The sequence below is a fragment of the Rhipicephalus sanguineus genome, chromosome 1, assembly GCF_013339695.2.
Source record: "Rhipicephalus sanguineus isolate Rsan-2018 chromosome 1, BIME_Rsan_1.4, whole genome shotgun sequence".
Taxonomy (NCBI): domain Eukaryota; kingdom Metazoa; phylum Arthropoda; class Arachnida; order Ixodida; family Ixodidae; genus Rhipicephalus; species Rhipicephalus sanguineus.
Window position 1 is genome coordinate 31,670,825 of NC_051176.1, and position 23,589 is coordinate 31,694,413.

At 45.1% G+C, this 23,589-nt stretch overlaps 1 protein-coding gene across 2 annotated transcripts in view; it reads left to right on the forward strand.

Moving 5' to 3' along the window:
- LOC119390183 (protein zer-1 homolog) overlaps positions 1 to 23,589 on the forward strand; it is a 138,310-nt gene that overhangs the window by 40,858 nt on the left and 73,863 nt on the right. For both annotated transcript variants that reach the window (XM_037657753.2, XM_037657744.2), the window contains exon 9: positions 17,999 to 18,089. In XM_037657753.2, the coding sequence (XP_037513681.1) occupies positions 17,999 to 18,089 (91 nt within the window). The remainder of the gene's footprint in view (positions 1 to 17,998; positions 18,090 to 23,589) is intronic.

A 23,589-nucleotide genomic window follows, 5' to 3' on the forward strand; every position in this document is an offset into this window, starting at 1 on the left:
TGAACTTTGCTCACTAAGAGGTGGAAAAACCTGGCTGCACTATTATGACATGCCTACTCAAACCCCAAAAGAAAGCCTGGATTTCTGATAGCAAAGCTACAGCTCGTGTCTGGGTGAAAGTCAATGTCTGAAAAGAAAGCTTTGGCTATTCAACTTTGGAGGTGCTGTACAGCCACGCTTAATGACTTGCAATACGGGAGCGCATGAGCTCACGATCTCAAAGATTGCGCATGGCTTCAAATTGCCCTCATTTCTGCAACTAAATATTATTATCTTATTTGGGATCATCTCCAAGTGAAAGAACAGCATTTATTTCTGTAAATGAGAGCTATTGGAAGCCATGCACCATCTTTGAGCTCGTGAGGCCACATGTTCCTGTGTTGCAAGTCATATTGAGCACGGTTGTACATCGCTTGGTATTTGGACGCACATACGATATTCCAGCAGATTGATGCACTGAGCAGCGATCCGGAGTTGTCGATAATTCTCAAAAACATCCATCCATGTTCGAGGCTAGCCATGGGACTTGTTCACCATGACAATGCACTTACACTCAGCTTAAAAGCCTATGTTACCGGTGTGTAAATATAAGACATATTTTACACATATCAAGTAGTCTATGTTATTTGTTTGGTGTTTAGTTAGAGAATTCACCATTTTAAGTTGTTGAAGACTTCTTTCTTTCGAATATACTGAGGTAGTAAATGCAGGGGTGAGACAGCTGCGCATTTTTTATAAGATTCTGTTTTCCTGCACCAAGCTGCTCCAAAAGCATTAAAATCGCAAGAAATGTGCTGAACTGCTCCAAAACAGCCTCAAAAGCAAGAATTTTGATGCCCACACCAGCTTTAGTGGGAAAAAAAAGGCTGAGCTGACATCATGATTCCCCAAGCAGTGCCAGGAATACCAAGAAAATAATGCGTTCGCAGAGCACAGGCGCATCTAAGCGTGTTTCTTCTACGCACCTTTCTAATGAAGGCTCCCATGGTGCTGCCATAATTTCCTCTGGACTGTTTTCAGTATGTGTGACCACGCAAAAATGTGCTGCCATGCCCCGACCGTGCTGCTTCTACTTGCTATAGGCTGTGCGTTCTGGCGCTACTGGTGCTTAGTGAAAACTACCGAGTGGCATGCATAGCGGGGTGACTCTCGGATTCTTTGTTGTGCGTAGCATGTTCGTTCGGTCGCTGCGGTTTTCTTGTCGACGCTGCTGCGTGTGGTCACCTGCGCGCATTTGCCATCGGCGAGCACCTTGTGGCGTCAACGTGGCGCAATTAGCTTCCTGCATGTGACGCGTCTCCGTGATGCTCTAGTGTATGGGTTCTCAAACTGGGTTCCGCGAAGGACATCTATAGGGTTCCACGAGCGAACAAAATGAATGCAACCCACTGCCGTTTTATTCCCATTAGCAACTAATTTATTTATTTACACAAGCAAATTTGCATTTTATTTTGCATTTAATGAAGCCACCGTACGCCTCATCCGCACATCAGGTGTCTGCGTGTAGCGAGAGACCCACGTGGCAGCAGCACTAAAGATTCATCGTCTAGTGCACGCCATGAAACATGCATGTTTTGCGGACCCATGGAAACAGAATGCGCATAGCACTGGTAATTCATGCTTGTGAGCGTTCAAACCAGTTCAAACGATATTAATGGGCACCTCGGTGCTTTATTCGTGGCTCATGTTGCATCGGCATTCACGTGGCACAGTTTTCGTACACGGTTATTTGCCACTGCTTTATGTCAATTTCGAAATCAAAACGGGCAATGAGCGCTTTGATACGCGTAAGGGGCGTCGCTTCGTGCCGGCTGTGGGCTACACAAGCATTTAGACTTGGCTTTACGACCGGTGTATTGGTCGACGGCCGTTTTGCCGTGCAACTGGCATGTCTCCTTTCTTGTTTTGCAGAAAATGAAATGGGCCTTTGTACGTCCGGCGCCTTGTTTGCATGACCAGATTGCTCATGGTGTGCGGTGCCTGAATCATGCAGCATATGGTCGGTGGGCGCTTTGCACCACTCGCGGGCTGGGGAGGGAAGGGGAGGGGGGGCAATTGCAAGTCTATGTATTATCTCGGGACTTCTACATCAATGGCGATGGCCTTTGATAATAAAGAAAAGAGAACAGGCCAACGTGGGCGGTGTTAATACTGTAATTGCGCACGTCAAAAACCGTTATCTCCATCTCCCCCCCCCTCCCGCTTTTGATTGTCTTCATGCTCAAGAAAAAGTTAGGGGTTGCGCAGTGCACTGGAAAAGCCGTTGTGGTTCCCCAAGGCCAGAAAGTTTGAGAACCCCTGTTCTAGTGGTTTTGCACAAAAAGGCGGCAGCAGATTGATGCGAATCGCATTTGTGTTGTCACCCAGTCAAAGCGTACAGTACGCTTACAACGGTGCTATTCTTGCAGTACCATATGTGCGTGTTAGACGAGATAGTCAGTGCAGCGAGGTTTCTTGGCACCCGCGCCGCGCTCTTGAAGGTGGTTCCGCACGATGTGGCAGCGAACGGCGGTGCAGCGTGCTTTAGTTCTCTGTTAAAAGCGTGCAGTGCACTTGACGCTATGCCAACAGCGCAGCTGAGCAAATAGCTGAAGGCTCTTATTGTGATGTTCTCCTGACAAAGAGTAACACTGACCTACAGGAAGCTGCTGGGAAGCTTGAAAAGCTAAATAAGCAGATGAAGTAGACGTACAAAAAGCCGAAGCAGTAATCTGCTAAATAATGTCGCCAACCTTGAGCAAAGGCTTGCTGCTATGTTGCTACAATTCTTGTGCAATCACAATTTTTTGAAAATTTTTTATCAGTGTGATGCTTTTTCGTTTTTTTTTTTCAAATGTTTCAAATATTTCATATGTTTGTTACACGGGCTAGATAGATCACGTGGTGTAGTTCATACCTAGTGGTAATCTGTTAAAAGAATCTTTCTCCAAAGGCTGCTTATCAAAATGTTTATTGAGGAAAAAAAAAATGTCCAGGGAGCGGGTGGGTGGGGCCCCTATGCCAATTAAAATACGTACTTGTACCCCCCAAGTTGCTACAAATTAATTTTTTCAAGCTCCTAGGACGACATATTAAATGCCACTAACTGCTCCCAATTCAGTCTCACCCCTGTTACTGGAGACCAAGAGAGGCAGGGTGATCACGGCCGTTCAATCTCCCCCCTTTGGTGCGGCCCGCCGAATGCTCCCCTCCGCCTGTGAAAGCGGTAGTTCCCTTTCAATCCGCTGCGTCAGCTATGGCGCTTGCTATCGGCGACGCGGGGGTTTCTCCCGAACCTCCCTTCAGTCACAGTAAACTATCTGCGCGGGCAGTTTCATGTGGTTCTGCTCAGTGTTTTTTCTCATGCCTCACTTGAGACACTCTCATGAATAGGCTGCAGTCACTTTAGCTGGAATAGAGGAGATGACTGGCTAAGACATATTAGCGCAAGGAATAAAATGACGAACACAGGAAACAACACGAAGACAAGCGTTCGCAACTGTTTATTAGCAGGGAAGGGTTCTTTATATATATCCTTTTGTCACGCGTGCGCATAAAAGAATAAAGTAGCACGTGTACATCACAGGCGTTTGTGCATATATTCAAACTAGGAGCCCAGCAAAGCGACAGAAGGCTCACTTATAATTCGGCTCGTTTTGCTGGACTTCTAATTTGAATTTATGCACGTGTTTTGAATCGCACGTGCATAATTTTAATTTATGCACGTGCAATTTTACACGTGTTGCTTTATTCTTGTACGCGCATGCGTGAAGAGGATATATATTAGGAATCCTTTCCTGTTGATAAACAGTTATGAGTAACACTTGTCTTTGTCTTCTTTCTTTTTTTTTATTGCGAAATACTTTTTAGGCATAATATTTTGTATGTATATGTATGGCATTTTTTTTTTTTTTTCGTGAAGAGCCAGCTCCAGAAACCAAAACTGTGTTAAATTTCACATGAGCGTAAAGCAAGCCTAAGTATCATTCACTTTTAGAAGGATCGTAACCAAAATGGGGCAATTCTTCATCGTAATGTGAACTCAGAAAGCCAGTTTCGAATAAAAAATGAGCCAAATCCTGCACCTGTGTGAATCAAACTGAGTCAGATCAATTAAACCAGCGCTGCGTCACCAATCGTGACCAAAACAATCAACATGGCAGCATCCAACCAGTTTAATTTGTGTTCTAGTTTCTTTGCTATCGTGCGTTCGTTCCACAATTAGTTTTTCTTGGGCGAGTTGGTAGTTACGCAGGGACATGATGTTTGGCAAAACTCGAATAGGATGAGTAAGAGGCTGACTTTCCTACTTCTTTCTGCCCATCTGTGTTTCTGTTTCGAGTTTCGCGCTACAGTATCATGTCCTTTTTCCACTCCAAGACGGTACGTTTGAAATAGATGACAACTGAAATGAAGATATTGGTTTAGAAGGGTGGCCGCTTGGGCTAGTTGGTATGTCATGATGATTGCTATAGCGCGAACTGAGGACTATAAGGAGACACACGAAGACGAGCGCTAACTTCCAACAGAGTTTATTGTGCAGAATACGAAAATATACAGGGTGTTTCAGGAAATGTGTCCAACCTTCTCAAAAAATCAGAAAAATGCGATATTTGCTCGGGGCTTTCAGAATTGCATTTTCTGTAGCGGCATGAATCTTAAGGTAGTTAAGGACATCATTTAGGGCAGTAATTAAGAAGTTACATTAATTACACATGGTTTATTCATGGGTAACAGCAAGATAAATTCTAAAAAAGAAAGACCTATACGACTGTTAAAAAGTTATGCGTTGCAATAAACGTCTGTGTAGTTCACATACAAACAAAAATAAGTCCACGAAGTGGCATCAAGTGGAAAAGCCTTTCTTGATCCAGTCAGCATCGTCTTGCCGTGCACGCTTATGAGATGTCGCTCACTCATCAACATATGAGTGTTAACTCGTAAGTAACTCCTCGTGTGACGGGCTGACAGTTACTGAATCAGATTCTGATTCGGCAATCGAGCGGGGATTTGAAGGAATCGCCACTAGACTCACTTGCGGCAGAGAAACCGGCATGCACTTCCATAGTGCAAACAAAGTGCACGGGTGAGCGGACTGAAGAAAACTGTGTAGTGCAGGGTGCGTACAGGTCCTTGAAATCCTTGAAAACCCTTGAATTTGAAAAAAAGCATTTTCAAGGTCCTTGAAAGTCCTGGAATTTTTTGCTATCCTTGAAAATCTTTGAATTTCCTGAGCAGTGCACTCTCATATCGACATTGCGACCTCCTTAATGTGGTAGATCAGCATCGACCTGACAGACTCCCCATTTCAGAAACAGTAATTCGGCACGAGTGCACATGGTTCCGCATTGCAGAACTGCACTGGAAAAAAAAGGTGGGCATGGCTGATTCCTACTCCGCACCGCGGCACTCGTCACTGAGGCATCGCCGAGGGCTATACACGCGCAGGGAAGCCGGCGCGCTTTGGGTGCGGCTTGGATGAGGCAAGGAAAAAATGGTTGTACGCTACTATATGATCTTCCTATGACTTTTAAATGATGGCTCAATGTGTACAGCAGTAATAATCGTGATAGAAACCACACAAAAACATGGATGTGCATGTAACACGGTGTGCGCACAGCGGTGACATCGAAGTGTGCTCTCAGTTACGCAGAACGCCAGCACCGCATCTACGCAAGGTAACTACTCAAACGCTCAGTTTAAGCGTTACAAAGAAATAAGGTCCAGCAGCGCACGCTGAAGAGGGGCACTAACTGAACTGACTGAACTTGTAACTCTGCATCAGTCATGTTTTCTTCTCGCGATGTCGCCAGCACCTCCGGGCCTGGCACGGCCAGACAGACCTGCGGCGGAGGCGAAATCTGTGCTTGCATAGCATTCCAGCCTCTCTAGCACAATGCTTTGCGCTCCTTTGATGGCTTCCTACATTCCCCTTCTAAACAACATAAAAAAAAAACGCTCAAGCATGTGCTGCGAGTGCTTTGCGCGTGCGCCGAGTGCGCTGACCTGCAAAATGGCGACCCCGCCGCTAGTGCTCCTCACAGCTGACATCAAGTGCATACCTCCTATACATTTATTTGTCTTTATATAAGTGAAGTAACTTTATGCTGAATGTTTTGAATACGTTTGGTGAACTTCACCAAGCTTATACTGGAGAAGTCTCAACCATTGTTGTAAGAGTTCAGTGTGTGGTGAGCTTTTAACACGATAGCATTAAAGAGCTCGTGTCGCAGAAATTCCGGCGTCGGCATTGGTGACGGTGTCATTGGTTGTGAGCAAGAAATCATCTTGTCCGTGACTGAGAAATCGAGAAACATGCAAATAAAATAAATAATAAAATCTTCGGAGTTCGAGTGAGAATCGAACCCAGGCCGTCTGCATGGCAGGCAGGTGCTCTACCACAGAGCCACACTATTTCTTGAAACTGCTTCGGAAAAAACACTATATGAATCTCATGTAGTGGAAGGAGTCTCCTGAATGCATGTAATATTGCGTGGCAGAAGCGTAGAATCGTGCCAGGCGTCAAAACATGGGAATTTCTCAATGAGTGGATGTTTTAAAGGCCTAACCATTACAAAGCGCTCAGACATATTTAATCCATCATCATAAACAAAAGCATCAACAAAGTGAACAGCTGCGGAGGATTGTGTGTTGCCTTACGGGCGCATAGTGGGCCCTTCGCTGATTCGCAAAAGGAATAATTACGGTGTAGTGGGCACTTAACAACTGTACTTGCAGTAGGCATTCTAGGATCATTTGAAACGGCCAGTGTTACGTGCACAGTCGTTCGTTTTCTTACGGCACAGTTGAGGCATGCACCAAGAACCGAAGCCAGGCTAGCAATTGAGAAGGCGATGCGCACGCGGCCCGATTAAGCTATCGCGTTCTACTCTTGAAGGTGAAGCTCAAGCGTCCTCCAAGTTTTTTTTTTTTTTTTCAGTAAGATTTTCTGGCAGGTTAGTTGGTTCACAACCTTTAGACGTTAGTAAACTGCGCGAAAAGACAAAGGCGCAAATAATGACCATGGCGCTTGTGGTGTTTTGTATGTTCCTTACTCGTGTCCTCGTCTTTTTGTGCAGTTTATTAACGTCTTTACGACTTGCAGAGTGATCCAGGCTAGTCGTTATTAACATCGTTGCGATTTACATTGATTTATCTTTTACATTTATTTATATACATTTATTTACATTTATTTATAAGTGAAATGACACTACACTAGACACTTTGAATATATTTGGTGAATTTCAAGCCTGTACTGGAGAAATGTCAACCACCTTTGTAAGCGCTCATTGTGTGTTGGGATCTTGAGAAGTTATCACGACTAGATGTTTTTGTTGTATAATTGTGACATGCATTTATTTATTGTAAATGCAATAAAATTAGTCGTTTTTGAAAATTTTAGAGTGAAAAAATTCCAACTTGGCATGCTGCTTTGAGTCCTTGAAAAACCTGTGCCAGGTCCTGGAAAGTCCTTGAATACCCTTGAATTTTTGCTTTGGAAACCTGTACGAACCCTGAGTTGTGAGCGCGTCCGGAAAGCAAAAACAAGTCCGAAACCTATAATAATCATTCATCTTATCGCCAATGAGATGGAAGTGGTTATTGTGAGTCCCCGAAATGGGAAACGCAACCACAGCGGCATCGTTTGGGTCTGTCAGCACCTGCACGGAAGCAGGCGTAATCGTCTACCGGGGAGAAATATACGAGAGAGTCGGTCACCTTTTGAAAGATTCAAAACCATTAGCTTTGCGGGTACAACAAGTGGGAACCGGCTGAAGGACGAAACTGAAACTAGCCGGCGCACCGCTGTAGTAAAGCATAAAAAAAAAAACGGGGAGACATCGGTGCAAGAAAAAAATTCCACGTATTCCCGCAGTGTGGCAGCACATGCCAAGCAAGAGAAATGATCAAGAAAGGCACACATTTTGAACATACAGGCAATGACATACACATATGTCTTTGACCGTCTTGTGGCTGTTAGCGGATGACGTACATGTGCGTCTTTGACCCTCAAAGGGTTAATGAGTGTATGGGGCTTGCAACTTTGGCTCAGTAATTTCCATTCATTCAGCAAGAATGGCTTGCAGCCCACATACAAATTTGCAGTGATTTATTGTTTGACTAGTCTCACCATGTTCAACCACTTAAAAACAATCTGTAATACTGTAGTACATACCACACACCTCTCCTTTGGCAAACATATATAACACATATAACATGTTTCAGTTGATAATGTGTTCTCCAGATAATTCAAAGCAGTTGTTTATCATTTGAAAGCTCCTCAGTTATTCGGTCATCCAATTTTGAACAGTATTATGCATAGATTTTGTCAACCCTTAAAAGCCTTGTTTCTTCTTGTACGAAACGGACTGTGTGCAAACTTTGCAATTTATGTTAATTAAGAAATGTGAAAATGTTTTGTATGTAAGCCCCCTTTTTCTTCAAACATTCATATTCCATTCTAGCCAAATGTTTTGCTGTTCACACTCCCCTTGGGCTGAAACTGATTGACTGTCTTCCCTGCAGTTCCCTGCCTCGCTTCCAAAGGATGCAGAAATGCATTGAACATGATAGAAAATATTTCAAGAGAGTTACAAAACAAAGCGATATTGAAAAGCTTTTGTAGTGACATTATGAAACTTTTCTTTTTGCCAGATCAGGCACAGGGGCTCAGTTGAGTTTGGTAGTTACCGAAGTTCTTAGTTACACTAGTGGTGCTTCACCATACCAAAATTGTTTCGTTGTGTGTACACTGCAGGCCACATTTATGATGCAGTTTGCTGGAGACATTAAAGTGGTGCCACACAGTAAAGGGATATTTCGTAATGGTGCTTTAACTTTACTGCCTGGTGTGTACTTTGTTGCGTAAGATATCCTTTACTGTGTGGCAGTGACATGCAATAAAGGTGTACTAATGCTGGCAATTGACAGAGATCACGCAACTGCATGCAACTGGCGACCAAGGAGCAACTCACTACTAGCGAGGTTCACACTGGAAAGCGCAACCAGCACCACTTCGAAGTGTGTCATTCAAGGTGAAAAATTCTCACGATTAGTTCCATTCAAACACTTGCGTTCCTTTCACATTAACCATCTCACTAGCGTTTGCTGTCGGGCTAGTTGGTACATGGCTGAAGTTGAATTGATGGCGCAAATGCTCGGACAGGGACGAAGAACACAGGACGCGGACAAGTGCACAGTCGCAACTAAATTTTATTCTTCGAAGAGCTCTGCTACGCAACCCTCAAGCATGTGCATGTGCACAAGACCAAAGAAAGTAAACTAACATAATCTCTAGAAACACTACTTAATCACATCCTATTAACCAGAAAGCTATATTCACTCTGATAAATAGTCACCGAAGGAACACTGATACAACGATCACCAAATTTCTGTATGTACGTAGCCTCAGCCAGTTCCCGAGCCACCTTGTCTTTACTCTTACGCAAAATGACAAGCACCTCTCAGTGGCAGACAAGGAGGGGGGCTTTGTACTCATAAAAACAGGACACTTTGGCCTCAAGGCTGCGGTGGCTGTAGAAAAGAACTTCAAACGTGTGCAAGTGTCTGCGTCCAAGGTAAAGGCTCGGGCTGTTGCTTTGTGCAACGATCATGGCCTCCCTAAGCTGGTGAAGAACATCAGTAAGTGCAAAGGAAACACGCTTTCTGCATGAAAACTCATAAACCTGGCATGCCCTTTAGGGTTATTGTCAGTGAGAACAGTTCCTGGCAGGTTTTGGTCAGTCGATGTTCGTTAAAATAGTTGAACAGTCTAGCTTTTGATGATCCCTTTATGGTTAAGAATTCCGGTGATGTTATTAAGTTTTTTTGAAGACAACCGCTCTGCTGGGTACTTCTTCTCTATAGATGTAGAAGAGCTGTTTTATTCGATACCCCATGGAGAGCTAGTTATGGCTGTTCGGTCTTGTATAGACAAAAATGGGGAGGTGCCTTTCATGAACAATGCTGAAGTTCCAGTTGAAAGTTTTTTGGCTCTATTGAAATTTTAACTTGATGCAACGTTTATTTTCTTTCATGATGAGCTGTTTGTACAGAAGAAAGGTATTTGTATTGATTCATGTGTGGGTGCCTGTGTTGTGCAACATTTTCCTTTCTAACATGGACCGACACCTCGAAAGCGCTTTGGTAAATGACAAAGTTTTGAGGGTATTTCAATATGTTGATGATTTTTTAATTGTTTTGAGAAAACAACCAAGTTGTGCTTACTCTGATTGTGTTACGGACGCCTTAGACACTTGTAAGGCGCTTGGACAAGGGCTGAGGTTTACTCATGAGCTTCCTACTACTGACAAACTGCAATTTTTAGATATTTTTTTCACGATTAACGAAGACCATGTCTGTTGGCTGTATCACCCTTGTGCCCAGAGGGAATTTTTGCCATTTCGCTACGCCCATTCAAAAACTTTGAAGAGGGCGATAGCCACTGCTATTTTGCAGATGGCGCTAAATAGGTCCTGTCCCCATGCCGTTCAAAAAAGCTTCGAATTACAAATTTATATGCTTGTTTTGGTGGGTGTTCCTTCCTTTTAGGATCTGTCTGCGAAGCGTTACTAAAGAAAGTGCAGTGGGAAGTGAATGATGCTTTCCAAGGAAGCGATACGAAGATGTGTCCTGTCCCTAAATACACAGAGTAGCTCATTCCTTGAAAAATGTGGCTTAGGTACTATAACGTACCGGTAGTATTTTTGGCTCCTAGAAAACTTTCTCGTATTTGTGCTTGAGTGTCGTCTGCTAAGAGGCCTGATTGCGAAAAAGAACACACGAAGAAAACGTGTTTCATGAAATGTTCAACTGGTGTTGTGTGCAAAATTCCGCTAAGCTGCGGCAAGGTATACATCGGCCAAACTGGCCGGTGTATTAATGACCGCTTAGCATAGCACAAGGCTTGTCTATCAGAAATGGGACAGGATCTCATTTGCCGTATCACTGTAAGGAATTTAACAAAACTTGAAATTCGGCGAGATGGTGCATAGCTGATGGGAAACTTTGTGCGCCACAACCAGACAATTCACAAGACGAGATAGACAGGACAGGGTCCTGTCTATCTCGTCTTGTGAATTGTCTGGCTGTTGCGCACAAAGTTTCCCATCAACTGTAAGGAATGCACGTGTGAACCACTGCTAGGGCTACGCATGCATTTTGCGGAAGAGTAAAGACAAGGTGGCTCGGGAACTGGCTGAGGCTATGTACATACAGAAATTTGGTGATCACTGTATCAGTGTTCCTTCCGTGACTATTTATCAGAATGAGTATAGCTTTCTGGCTGATAGGATTTGATTAAGTGGTGTTCCTAGAGATTATGTTGTTTTACTTTCTTTGGTCTTGTGGGCATGCTTGAGGGTTGCGAAGCAGAGCTCTTGGAAGAATAAAATTTAGTTCCGAGTGTGCATTTGTCCGCGTCGTGTGTTCTTCGTCCCTGTCCGAGCATTTGTGCCATCAGTTCAACACATTAACCATAAGTTTATATCTTCACATTTATCAACATAATTAAAAAGCAGAAAAGACAGGACACCGATGTAGACTTTTTTGTTTGCACCTTGTTGACCTTGAAATTTGGACTGTCAGCCACATCCGTGTTCACCTACAGTCATGCATGTGCCTGCTTCTTGCTGCTCTCCAGTTCTCTGATCCTTGGTATTTGTACATATATTGTTTCAATAATGGTCTTGTCGCAACCATATACAGCTGTGTCATATATGGCTGTGCAATTTCTGGAGAAAAAAAATGTATGCAGCAGTGCCATTGTTCATGAGAAGCTTCTTAGCTTCTATCCAATGTGAACACTCAGTTTTTTCCAGCAGTGAGCAACTGATGCTAGTATATACAGCCTATGTGTTTGTCGTTTACGGGGTTTGACGTCCCAAAGCTACTCGGACTGTAAGAGATGTGCAGCATGTATGATTTGCCAGTGTGAGTGCACCTTTATGAAAGTCATTTCCAGAAACTAATGCTCTACAAAACATGTGGCGCAAGCGAACATGTGTCTGCACACAGATGCATCATAATGGGATGTATGGGGGTGGTTACAGCTCTGCTAGCATTCTCGCCAAAATGAGCAGTGGTGGTCTTACCCTCCACTAATCTCAACTCACTGTCCTTTCTCTGTGCATTCACTGGGTGATCAGTGGATTAAACACAGTGGCTGATTTTTACACACAGCATGCACTGTGTAGGCCAAAGTGCAACATTTAAGTCAACTGCCGATTTTTCGGACATGCTCCAAAATTTGGACACTTTCGCGGCACTGCCACAAGCCTCGTAGTGTTAATTTATAAGAATGTCTGAAAATTTTGGACGTTCAAACTATTCGGCGTACCATTTTTCGCACTTTCTGCTCAGATTGCAGGTCCGAAACGTCATTAATTGAAGCCACCACCGCTGCCGTGTCGATCGTCACGCATGCTCGAGCCATAGCTTTCAAGAGTCGAACAGTTTGTGGCAGTGGCGGAGTCCAAAAGTTAGCTTTGCCGCAATGCTAAGGTGTTATGGGGTGAAGCATGCTGAGACTCTGAAGTGGTCATTAATTGTGATGGCGCATTGCGTCAATGCCTTTACGGATAAGCACCGGAAATGCAAGGAGGCGTGATGGTGGCAGGCGGCAACTGCACCAGTACGACTTAATAGCTGAAAACTAGGGGTGTGCGAATATTCGAACTTTCGAATATTTTTCGAATAGTGTTTGCTATTTGATTCGATTCGCACCGAAATTTCACTATTCGAAGTATGCGAACTTCCAGAGAATAAATATAACGTAATCACGGAAAATAAATATAAAGACGATAAATCGGTGTGCAGCGTGCTTGGTCTTGAGTTTTGGGGCGCCGACGCGCGACGAGCTTGCTGGGAGGTCCGCTGCCGATGCGTAAAATGCCCATCCACGGTTCCGAGGAGCCAGGGGGCGATGCGATTCGTTGCTTGCGACGATACACATTGCGACTTCTTCGCTTTTGCTTGTCCGCTAGCGCCACGCAAAGTTCAGATTCGTCTCGTACATCGGCGCCGTGAGCGGAGTTAGGCCTAGCCACGACTCCGCAGTAAGCTCGGTCGCGATGTGCGTGGCCGCGGTGCCCGATGTTTCAAAGTACGTCATGCTCGTTCGCGTGTACGAAGAGTCGTCCCGCGATGGTCTTCGTCACGAGGTGCGAAATGCTCTTAAGCAGAACAGTCGGTCCGAGACTCACGTCTTCGATGTTCGCGACGAGCGCGGCGCACTATCGTAATCTGATGCTTGAGCTTCCGCTTGCAGCTGCCAGACTAAAGCGTAATTATATTCTAAATGATCGTCGACCTGTGAACACAGAACGAGTGCGAACGCGTCACTAAGTAGCGCGATTTTAGACAGCCGTGACCTCGCAACGTGTTAGCAGCAGCCCACGAAACACGAAACCTCTATAAAACGTTTTATAGAGGTTTATAGAGGTTTTAAATGTTTTAAAGATGTTTTATAGAGATTTTGTGTTTCATGGGAGACGACGCTCTCCCGGAGCATGACGGATGCAGCCAATCGAAGGCCTCGGAACGAACTTCAAACATTTGCTTTTCGTACGCTTTTTTTTCAATGGAGGGCCTAGCTGAAGCGGAAAATTTGAAGACTGAGAAATGCTCTTTCTGACGAGCCCAAGATGGCGGCGCCCCGGTTGCGCCATTGTGGAGCTATATTATTTTTAAACGCATTTTTTTTTGCGATTTCCGCAATAATTTTCGCCACCTCGACAAGCGCAACAAATTTTTTACCGCACTTGTACATAGTTTTCAGTGACGATATTTTGGAATCAGAAAAAGGGCTACAGAAACTGAAAATTAGATATTTGAAAATCAATTTTTTTATTTTTCGCGATACGAAAGCCGCATCCTCCCTTAGGAATAAATCTGTTCTTTGACCATGTTTGTGACTTGTAACTGTTCCTATCTCGTAAGAACATACTTAGGGATTCTCTGCAACTTTTTTCTGTAATTTCGTTTCGAAGTATTTGTAAAATGTTTGAGAAATATTCGAAAATTATTCGATTCGCACTCGATCTTTATTATTCGAATTCGCTTCGCACCCAATATTTTGCTATTCGCACAACTCTACTAAAAACCTTATTACGATAAGCATCTTCAGCTAACTGCTCGGTAGGGCATGTCGACTAGTGCAGTTGTAAGCCTACTGCACACTTTTAATAGGGGATAACCCAAACGCGCTGCATCACTGTTCATTGCTGCCTCTTTGTGTGAGACCACTAAGTGCACTGTCGCAGACACGTTACTTTCAGGAACAAAACCAGCTTGCCACGCCCATGTGTGGTCACGAACTGAGTGGGCATGACAAACACTCAAGGCAAGCATGTGTGCACAGCGCAGCAAGTGCCCTGGCTGTCACAGCGTGAGCTTAGCAGGTGATGTGTTGTACGTAACTAGGAAGGATCGGCTGGATTTCCTGCAGGTATCGAACGTATTAATGGGAACCTGTACGAGCACCAAAATGCCTGATAAGTGTACTGGCAGGTCTTGAGAGCTATTTTGAATGTGGCTGTAGTGATTTGAATGCTTGAGCGAAGTAAAGCAGCGGGAATTTGCTTTTTCGGACTGGCCGATTTTTCAGATGATTTTGTGGCCCCCATGGAGCCCGAAAAATCAGAGACGTTGACTGTAGTGATGCGCGCCCTATGCAAGCAGTGCCTTGTTGCTACTGGCAACATCTAAACAGAGGTCATCGAACTGGAGGTGTGAACATATTGTGTGTTCTGTCCAAAATGGTATTGTAGCTGGGTGTTGCACAAGGTGTCCCAGTGAGCTTTTTACGTCCAAGCTCGTAAAAAATTGCATACAAAATACGAGTATGGGACGAGTGGTGTTTGGTTATAAGCTCTGAGCTGCCATGAGGATGAGTTGTAATGACCTGGCCGTAGAGAAGATTGGGTCACTAGTATTGTCCAAAGGGTGAGCTATCCTGGTGCAACAAGTAAGCTTCTGGGCTGAGTTGACAGTGGGTCATTCTCCAATTTTCGTCACTTCTAGGGTGGGAGAGAGCGATTTACTATTAGAGAAGCTTGGAGGTCAACTGCTGAGTTCAAGTCTGCTACTCAGTGTTGGGGCAGGGGGAAAGAGGAAGGTGAAGGGGAGGACTAAAGTTTTAAAAAATTATAAGCTAAAATCGGGGGTTTCATGTGCCAGAACCACGACATGATTGGGATGTGCTGTTGTCAAGAACTCTGTATTGATTTTGACCACTTTGGCTTTTTAACATAGGCCTAAATCTAAGTGCGTGGCTGTATGTGCATTTTGCCCTCATAGAAATATGATCGCTGTGACTGGGAAACAAACGAGCTTAGCAGCACACCTCAGCTACCATGGCGGGTGGAGGGGATAACGATATAAAGGGAAGAGGCAGGACACGCATGAGAGATGGACAAGAAAAAAAACTGTTGTCTCGATGTACTCGTAGCAAACCGGAAACAGGATGCATACAGGTTCTTGCAGCCCCTTGAAATTGAAAGGTATGTTTTCACGGCCTTCGCAAGTTCTGGAATCATTTTCTCTTGAACACCCTTGAATTTCTTCAGCATGAAACTTACCACCTTTCTTTGGAGAATCAGCATGCACCTAGCAAACGCACTATTTCGCAAGCAATAATGCGATCACACGAGGAGAGGATCGCATAATTCAGTATTCGACATTTTTAGGCACAAGTGGTGCGCTTCACTGCACAACTGCCTTTACCATTATTTGTATGCTTCACCGCACAACATTGCTGTGTTGCAGTGAAAAGTATTAAATCAAGTGCATCACTGTGGAGTACAATTAGGGCTCTCGCTTTATATTTTGATACACACACACACCTAGCTCATTTATCCTCCATCACATGTAATTCCTCTCAGATTCAGTGCCTTACTTGGCACTGAAAGGCACTGACACTGACGAGTGTTTTTAATGACGTAACAAGTGATTGCGGTGCATTTTAGAGAAGTTCACTTATAAGGGCGCAGCATTGATATAGAAAGTGGTGTAAAACAATTTTTATTCATGCATAGTATTGTGCTATACTTTTGCATAGAATTTCCAGGGGGTACTACAACTGTTTGTTTTGGACAGTAATTACATATACCCGTGTTTGATGCATTGGGTTTGACTGTATAACATTTAAAGCTTCAACAAGTGCATGTGTGGAACTAGGAAACTCCAGAGTTCATTCCTTTGTTTACACTACTGGCCTCATCCTATGGTTCCCTGTCTTTTTATCTGTGGGCTTATCTTGTGACCACTTCATGCTGAAACCTCCTGGGCTTTTTGAGGCTTTCTTTTCTTGTTGAGCAAGCGTTGCATGAAATTGAATTTCATTGGAATAGTGCCGATGTTTGATTCTGAAGCACTTCACTGAGTAAAGTGGGAGAAATCATTAACATGTAGAAGAAAGTCCCAGCAAGGCTGGATATTTTTTTATGTTTAAAACATATTTAGTGTCTCTAGCATAGTGAACCTATCTGCAGTGTTAGAAACATTGCAATATCGTAAGAAAGTGCTGCATTAGATGCTGCTCTGCACCCTTGAAAAAGCTTTTACAAGGTCTTGAAAGCCCTTGAATACCTTTAAATTTCTCTCCTTGACAAACCCTGCCCAAAGATGGCAGTCTCTCAGCAGCACGCATAGCCATACTTTGTTCCAACAAAGGCTGCGAATACTTTTAGGAGGTTTCACTAGCGTTTGGCCCCTTATGACTCTGGAATTAATCACTAAGGTAATGAGAGAGATCAGAAAGAACCTCTGAAACACAGCTGAAGCTAAATTGTTGTCACTTCAGGGTAGTGAAGGAAGCATAGCTGTGGAAAGACGCTTGCTAGGGTTTTGAGGCTACCATATACGCAGCAAGAGAATTTTCAACATTGTGGTATAACAGCGCAGAAAAGGAACGATGAGCACATAGTACAGAGCACTATGTCCTGTGCGCTCAGTGTCTCGGGCACACTGATTTTCAAATTTTACATTTTACTGATCTTAATTCTGGCCAAATTTCATGCAATTCAATCATTTGCAGTAGCAGCGCCGGTCACACCTGTCACATAGTAGTAGTGACAGGTGCTGGTTGACTAGCACTCGTATGACAAACTTGGAAGTGTAGCAACGGAACCTATCTGGCTGCCATCGCCGCTTATCACGACAAAGCTAGTCGCACGTGGGCACAAGCAGTGCTCACTTCCCCCTCTCCCCTCCTGGCTATAAAAGCCCGATTCCACGATCAATAAACGCTTCTTTCTGCACGTTTTCCCACCTGGGTGCGACCTTACGATGTAACAGGAAGTAAACTGTTTATTGAAACTACTTGTGCCCTCAAAACTTGAATACAGTGTGGTGTTACTGATGTTATGGTAAAAAGCAGCCACGCAAGCACGAACACAAGTTGGAATGAGCCACCAAGGTCAACTATAAATTGTAGTGTTTCGCATTGGCGTAGAGGGAAGACACAAAGCTTATCTGCACATGCTCTAGTGAAGACAGTGCCAGTCTTACTAATCCCTACCACCTTGCTCAACTTTCATTCTTTGATGATTGAGATAGCAGTTATGTTCGGTAGTCATCTTGTGAAATGATGCCGTGCTTTACTTTTAAAGGCATCATTGTATCTTGCAACGTCTGTTCAAGTTCAAAACTTACTACAGCATTTGGTAGACCCTGAGAGTCTACATATGGGTACAGCATACGAAATGCATGAGCATAGGCATGCGCAGAGTTCCCCTTCAGGGTGGGTGGAAGGTCATTGCAGTGCTTCTCCCCCTGTTAAGTCAATGTATGGGGCTGACTCCCCCCCTCCGTGCGCACACCTATGTGCATGAGCACACTGATTTTGCGAGCACATTTTGTGTTTTTGTACAGTGTCGTAAATGTGGTAACACCTGACAAATTTGATCTGGCAAAGCATGTGCAGCACTATTTTTGCTAGAATACAGCGAGCTCAGTTCCTTGTAACTCGGAATTAAGGTACTGTATTGAATGTCATGATGGGAAACTTTGCTATTTGCAGATAATGCTTCAGCTGATTGACGGCCGACTGAGGACCCACACATCTGATGAAGTCATGGAGACTGCGTGGAGCACCATGTGGAATGTCACAGGTACTGTTTTCTCTTTCTTCTTTAAAGGCGTGTTGTGTGTCACTAGACAGTGTTGCAGCCATCCTAGAAAATTGTTAGCCGCTTTGGAGGGAAGGGGGAACGTGCCTATTAAGTCTGGGTTTGAATGTTGAAGGTTGAAAGATTGAGTATGAAAGTTTAGCATTATGGTGAAGCAGGAAGTAAAGAAAAAAAAAAGTTAGGGGATGCTTGAGCTTTGCCTCAAGAGTAGAACACGATAGTGTAATCAGGCCCTATATGCATTGCCTTCTCAATCGCTAGCCTGGCTTCGCTTCTCAGTGGACACCTCAACCGTGCTGCAAGGAAAGGAACGTCTGTGTGAGTTACACTGGCCATTTAAAACTACCCTATACTCCATCTCAGAAGTTCCCTTCAGCACTGTGGAGGCTACAGGGCCCCTTAGCCAATAGGAAGGGCAATTAGCCCCTCCACATGTATTCATCCACGTCGCGTCGTCTGCTCAGTGTATCCTTGGCATCTGCTCACACATGTAGGGTGAACAGACGGCATCGCCGAAAAAAATGGAAAAGGCTGCACCCATCGCAGCTGGTGCCCTCCGCTTCGAATTTATCAAGTTGTCATCGTGCGCTGTGTGACCCGTAAGTTACAAACTGACGCAGGTATTTGCTGTAGATTAATGTGACGATGCTTCGACAGCAATGTATTCGTGACTCTGTTGCACTAATGCTAAAAACCATTATCAAATTCTCGGCACGTTAGGCTTAGCTGGCGTAGCTAAACAAACAGCTGATCTCACAAATAACGACAAAATGTACCTGATGCTTTGTCCTCAGTGTCACATGGCACAAAGCGATGGCTCATTTCACTATTTAATTGTTGCTGCCAGCACAGTGGGCAAATAGCAAGTGCTAGTTTGGATCGAAGCAGGCGGTCGCATCTGCATGGACGCTGCCATGTTGCTCTGTAACCACAGTTACCGGTGGTTGCTGATGTAATAATTAAAGGCACACACCATCAACGCGAAGAAGAATAAACATATCAAGCGTCAATGGGACGTAACACGTGCCAAACAAGTGCAAATGTCTCAACCCTACCAATTGTGAGGTAATTGTAAGGTAATGCCTGGAACTATGTTTTGCTGCGCAAGCGTGTGGCTTGCTTACACCCCGTAGCCTTGGTAGGGCTGAACGGTAGTGGTGAGATGGAGTATAGACTGCCAACTGCAAATACAGTTGTGAAGGGCCCACTATACCATAATTCTTTCTCTTGTGAATAGGCCCCCAACGCTCAAGTTTGCGCAGCGCCGTCTGCCGCCCCAGTGGAGAGAGGGGAAAGCTCCGGTAGCTCGGACAGGTCGCTCTTGCTTGGTTTTCCTCTTGCACGCGCGGAGAGCATGCTCCCCGGGGCTTTTATCTTGCATTTTTCACACTATGGGTGCCGTTCCTTGGTCGTACTCGAAACCAGGCTTCCAGTCCTGCTGCATTGTGAACTGTCACAAAAGTTTAAAAATGACGAACAGCCGTAAACTGCCCGTCAAGTTCTACTGTTTCCAATGCACGCAGTGACAGGAGCAGAGGCGTCAAGAGTAGATTATGGCAGTTCGCCGCGATGCTTTCGCAGTCTTGTCCTCTTGAAGCAATTTTTGTCGTACACAGTATTACGAACTATTAACGGGGAGAAACGCGATGATCATGCTCACTTGAAAGGGAAGTGCGTTTGTGAACCGAAGCTCCAACAAATAGACAGCCGCTGTACTTTTCGAGATTGCGCGCTGGCTTTCTGAGTCAACCATTTGTAATGTGACAGCGGCGGAGCATGTGTGCCTAATACACCACAGTTTAAATAACGTACCGTGAGTACTAAGCGTTTAATTCAGCCGATTACGGTACATTTCCCGTCGCGCCTCACTGTAAACAGAATTAAGCTGCATGTTTGTACTGAGCGTTTATATTGGCCTTGCATACGACACACCGTGATTGCTTAGCGGGCTGAAGTCTTGCGCTGCTAAGATCGTGGTCATGGATTCCATTCACACATACGGCAGCTGCATTTCGATGCAAGCGAAATGCAGTAGCGCCAGCGTACTTAGATTTACGTACATGTTAAAGAACCGCAGGTGGCCGAAATTAACTGAAGTCCCCCCACCACGTCGTGCCTCGTAATAATGTCGTGCTTTCGGCACATAATATATGGCCTTGCATGCGCGTGAGCCGCAGACAATATACAGCTGCCGCTTTGGAAACGAGCTGAAAAAAGAACCAAGGTGGCAATTAAATTTTTGATGGCTTCGCGAAATCAGATGCGCTTATCATCAGGCACAAATCTCCGCGTAATCATAAACATACGCGATCCCAGTGGGTATTGTATAGTATGATGCTGACCAAGCGAGCTATCCAAACAACCAAAACAACATTCGAATCAGCGAATACGGTGCGTGATCAGGCGTTGGTATTATTCGAAATGAAGCACGTCTCTGCAAGAAACATGCGTGGTCGAAGTGGGCATGAAATATATATATTTTTTTGTGCGTATCATGCTGTCAAACGGAGCTCTAAAAAAATTTAAGGTGACGTTATCATTCGATGCAAACCTCGGCAAAAGTGAAACTCCCATGAAACTGAACACTGTGCATTGCAATGCCGCCAGTGACTCAACAGGGCAGATGTAAATTTATGCTCTTCACACTGAGCTCATAATAAATTTAAAGCCGCACGACAAACTTAGCATCCAAGCAATCGAAATGTTATCAATAGAAAACGCACGCAAAAGTGTGGTGGATGTTTGCTGACAGCTCCGAGTAGACACGACTGCTGAAACGAAGGTGCATTTTACCGGTAACATAATTACATAACTCGTGCAGTCACCTCCCTGTTCATGTCAAAGAAATGTGCCCGTTCAGCATCGGCACGCACGTAGCACTCGCACGAATAGCATTGTCCTAGACAACCTGCTCGGTCCCGCAAAGGTGGTCGATCAACCGCCCTCCTCTGGTGAGATTCCCACCGTGAAAACGTTTTTTCCATCTCTGCGATCTTTCTAAACCTTCAGAGCAAGCGACACGTGAAGCTGCATGTGCACGGCGAGCAGAGAACTGCGCGTGCAGGGTGCGTGAACGTACTGAGACAGCGCAGTCAAAAGGCAGGTGTGGGGAGAGGAGCGACCGGTTTTTGCAAGAAAGGCGGCAAAACGCGTGCGATGCAGCACCCCCTGGCCGAGCTGGGAGGTCTATTGGCATAGTACCCGCTATGTGTCCGTAAAGCAACACAAGCAGCTGCTCACTTTGTTGATGCTTTTGCTGCTGCTGATGATGATGAAATATATCTGTGTGCTTTGTAATTTACATGTTTTGATGCCTTCTGCCACGCAACATTACATGTGTTCAGGAGACTCCTCATGCTACATAACATTCGTATAGAGTTTTTTTCTAAACAGTTCCAAGCAATGGCATGGCTCTGTGGTAGAACACCTGCTTGCTGTGCAGAAGGAAGCTTGTGTTCGATTCCCACTCGAACCGAAGATTTTTATTATTTATTTATTTGCATCTGTGTCAAATTTTTGCTCACGGACAACACCAATTTTTTACTCGCAACCAGCGATGCCGACGCTGACACAGAATTTCTGTGAAACGAGCTCTCTAGCACTGTTGCACTAAAACAGTAATCCTGTGGACCCACAGTGGTAGCTAAATACAACTGTGGCATTATAACTGCTTAGCTTGACATTACGGATTCGATCCTGGCTGTGGTAATGGTGCATTCAGACGACAAACCGAATCTGGATTTGGAGGGGCGGACGGCGGGTCACATGGCCTCACATTAGTGATCCTCCTCATCCGCACCTCATCCGTGCGGCTCGCGGACGGATAATGCCAACCTGTTTTTCACATCGGGATTCTGGCAGCGGAATGGTGCAGCTTTTAGTGGACAAATCAGCAGTTTGTCTCCGGCAACCAGTACACTTCTGCTCGAGCCATACGGGGATCTTCGCTGTTGACATCAGTTCATTGCTTGCTGGCGCATGGTTCAGTTTATTTCTGAGGCCGTATTCTAAAACCATCACCGTTGAGACATCTATCACTTTCAGCACATGCTGATTGGCGGGTTGGAGAATAGCGGGTAAGTTGTCGCTTTCATCACTGCACACGCGGGATTCTACGGCAGGCAAAGTGGCGCTGTCGGTGAGAGCGGTTGTCTCAGAATATGTGCTGTGTTTCAACACTGCAAAGAGATAGAAACACATTGTGCAACAGAGCAATGTGCATGCTCGGTACCTGTTGTCCACAAAAGAAAAAAAACTGCCGATATAGATTGTTGCATCACTGTATCCTCCCTTCGCATGTGGGGCCCCGCGTGCGACATCAGCGAGGTCAGTCTTCGGCAGCTCTCTGTACAGCAGCTTTTTCTTCTTATCCAGCCCTTCTGCCAACGATGCCATTTCCACCAAAACAAATTACAGTGCTCGTCTGTGCTTGATGTTTGACAAAGCGACCGTCATTTTCTGTCGGCCTCCATGTTGTTGAGTACTCTCATACTCTCAAACCGGTCTGCTGGCAGCCAGCGCAAAAGCTGCGGTCGACAGTAATCTGGTGCTCTGGTGCTGTCATTCGCTAGGACCGCGTCTGTCGTGTGGATGTGCCTGCAGGGGATCGTCTGTGGAATAGCTTTGCGTGTCCGTGACGAATCCGGATTCAGTCCGCTGTCTGAATGTACCATGAATGGGACAGATATTAAAAATGTTGGTTGTACTTGGATATAGGTGGACTTTAAGAATCCCATATGGTTGAAACTAATGCAGAGTTTGCTCTGGCTTGCCTCATTGTGGTTTTGTGCATAAAAACCTTGTTTAATTTTTAAAATCATTTAAGTTGTTTTCTGGGCTGTGATATTGTGATAATATTAGTTTGCCGTTCCGGCGCCCGGGGGCGTCGATGTTGCAAGGAAATAAATACGGCGCACATGACCGGCCAGTCATGTGTGTAACCCGCCAACGTACGTGTGTGTGATTTGGTCCGGTGACCGGCATGGCCCAGGACTACCCGGTTATTACAAGTGGCGACGAGGTCGACTGACGAACCGCACGGGCACAGCACAATCGCAAGTCGTCATGCCTGTCGTGGGGAAGCTGGATTCGTTCGACCCGAGTACATCGGAGTGGGCGGAATACCGTGAGCGGGCCGAGCTGTACTTCATCGCGAATGACATCCCGAGCGACAAGCAGACAGCTGTATTTTTGACATGCTGCGGTCCAGAGACTTATTCTCTGCTACGAGGCCTCCTAGCACCAAGCAGGCCCGCCCAAGCAGGACTGACCGAAATTTTTACTACACTTGGCAAGCACTACGCCCCCCGCGTATCAGAAGTAGTGGCAAGTTTCAAGTTTTTCTCAAGGCATCGAAAAGAGGGGGAGACCGTAAGTGACTACATTGCCTCGTTGAAGAAGTTAGCCGAAGACTGCAATTTCGCAACATTTCGAGAGCGCATGTTGCGCGACCAGATAGTCAGCGGAATCAATGACGTAACCA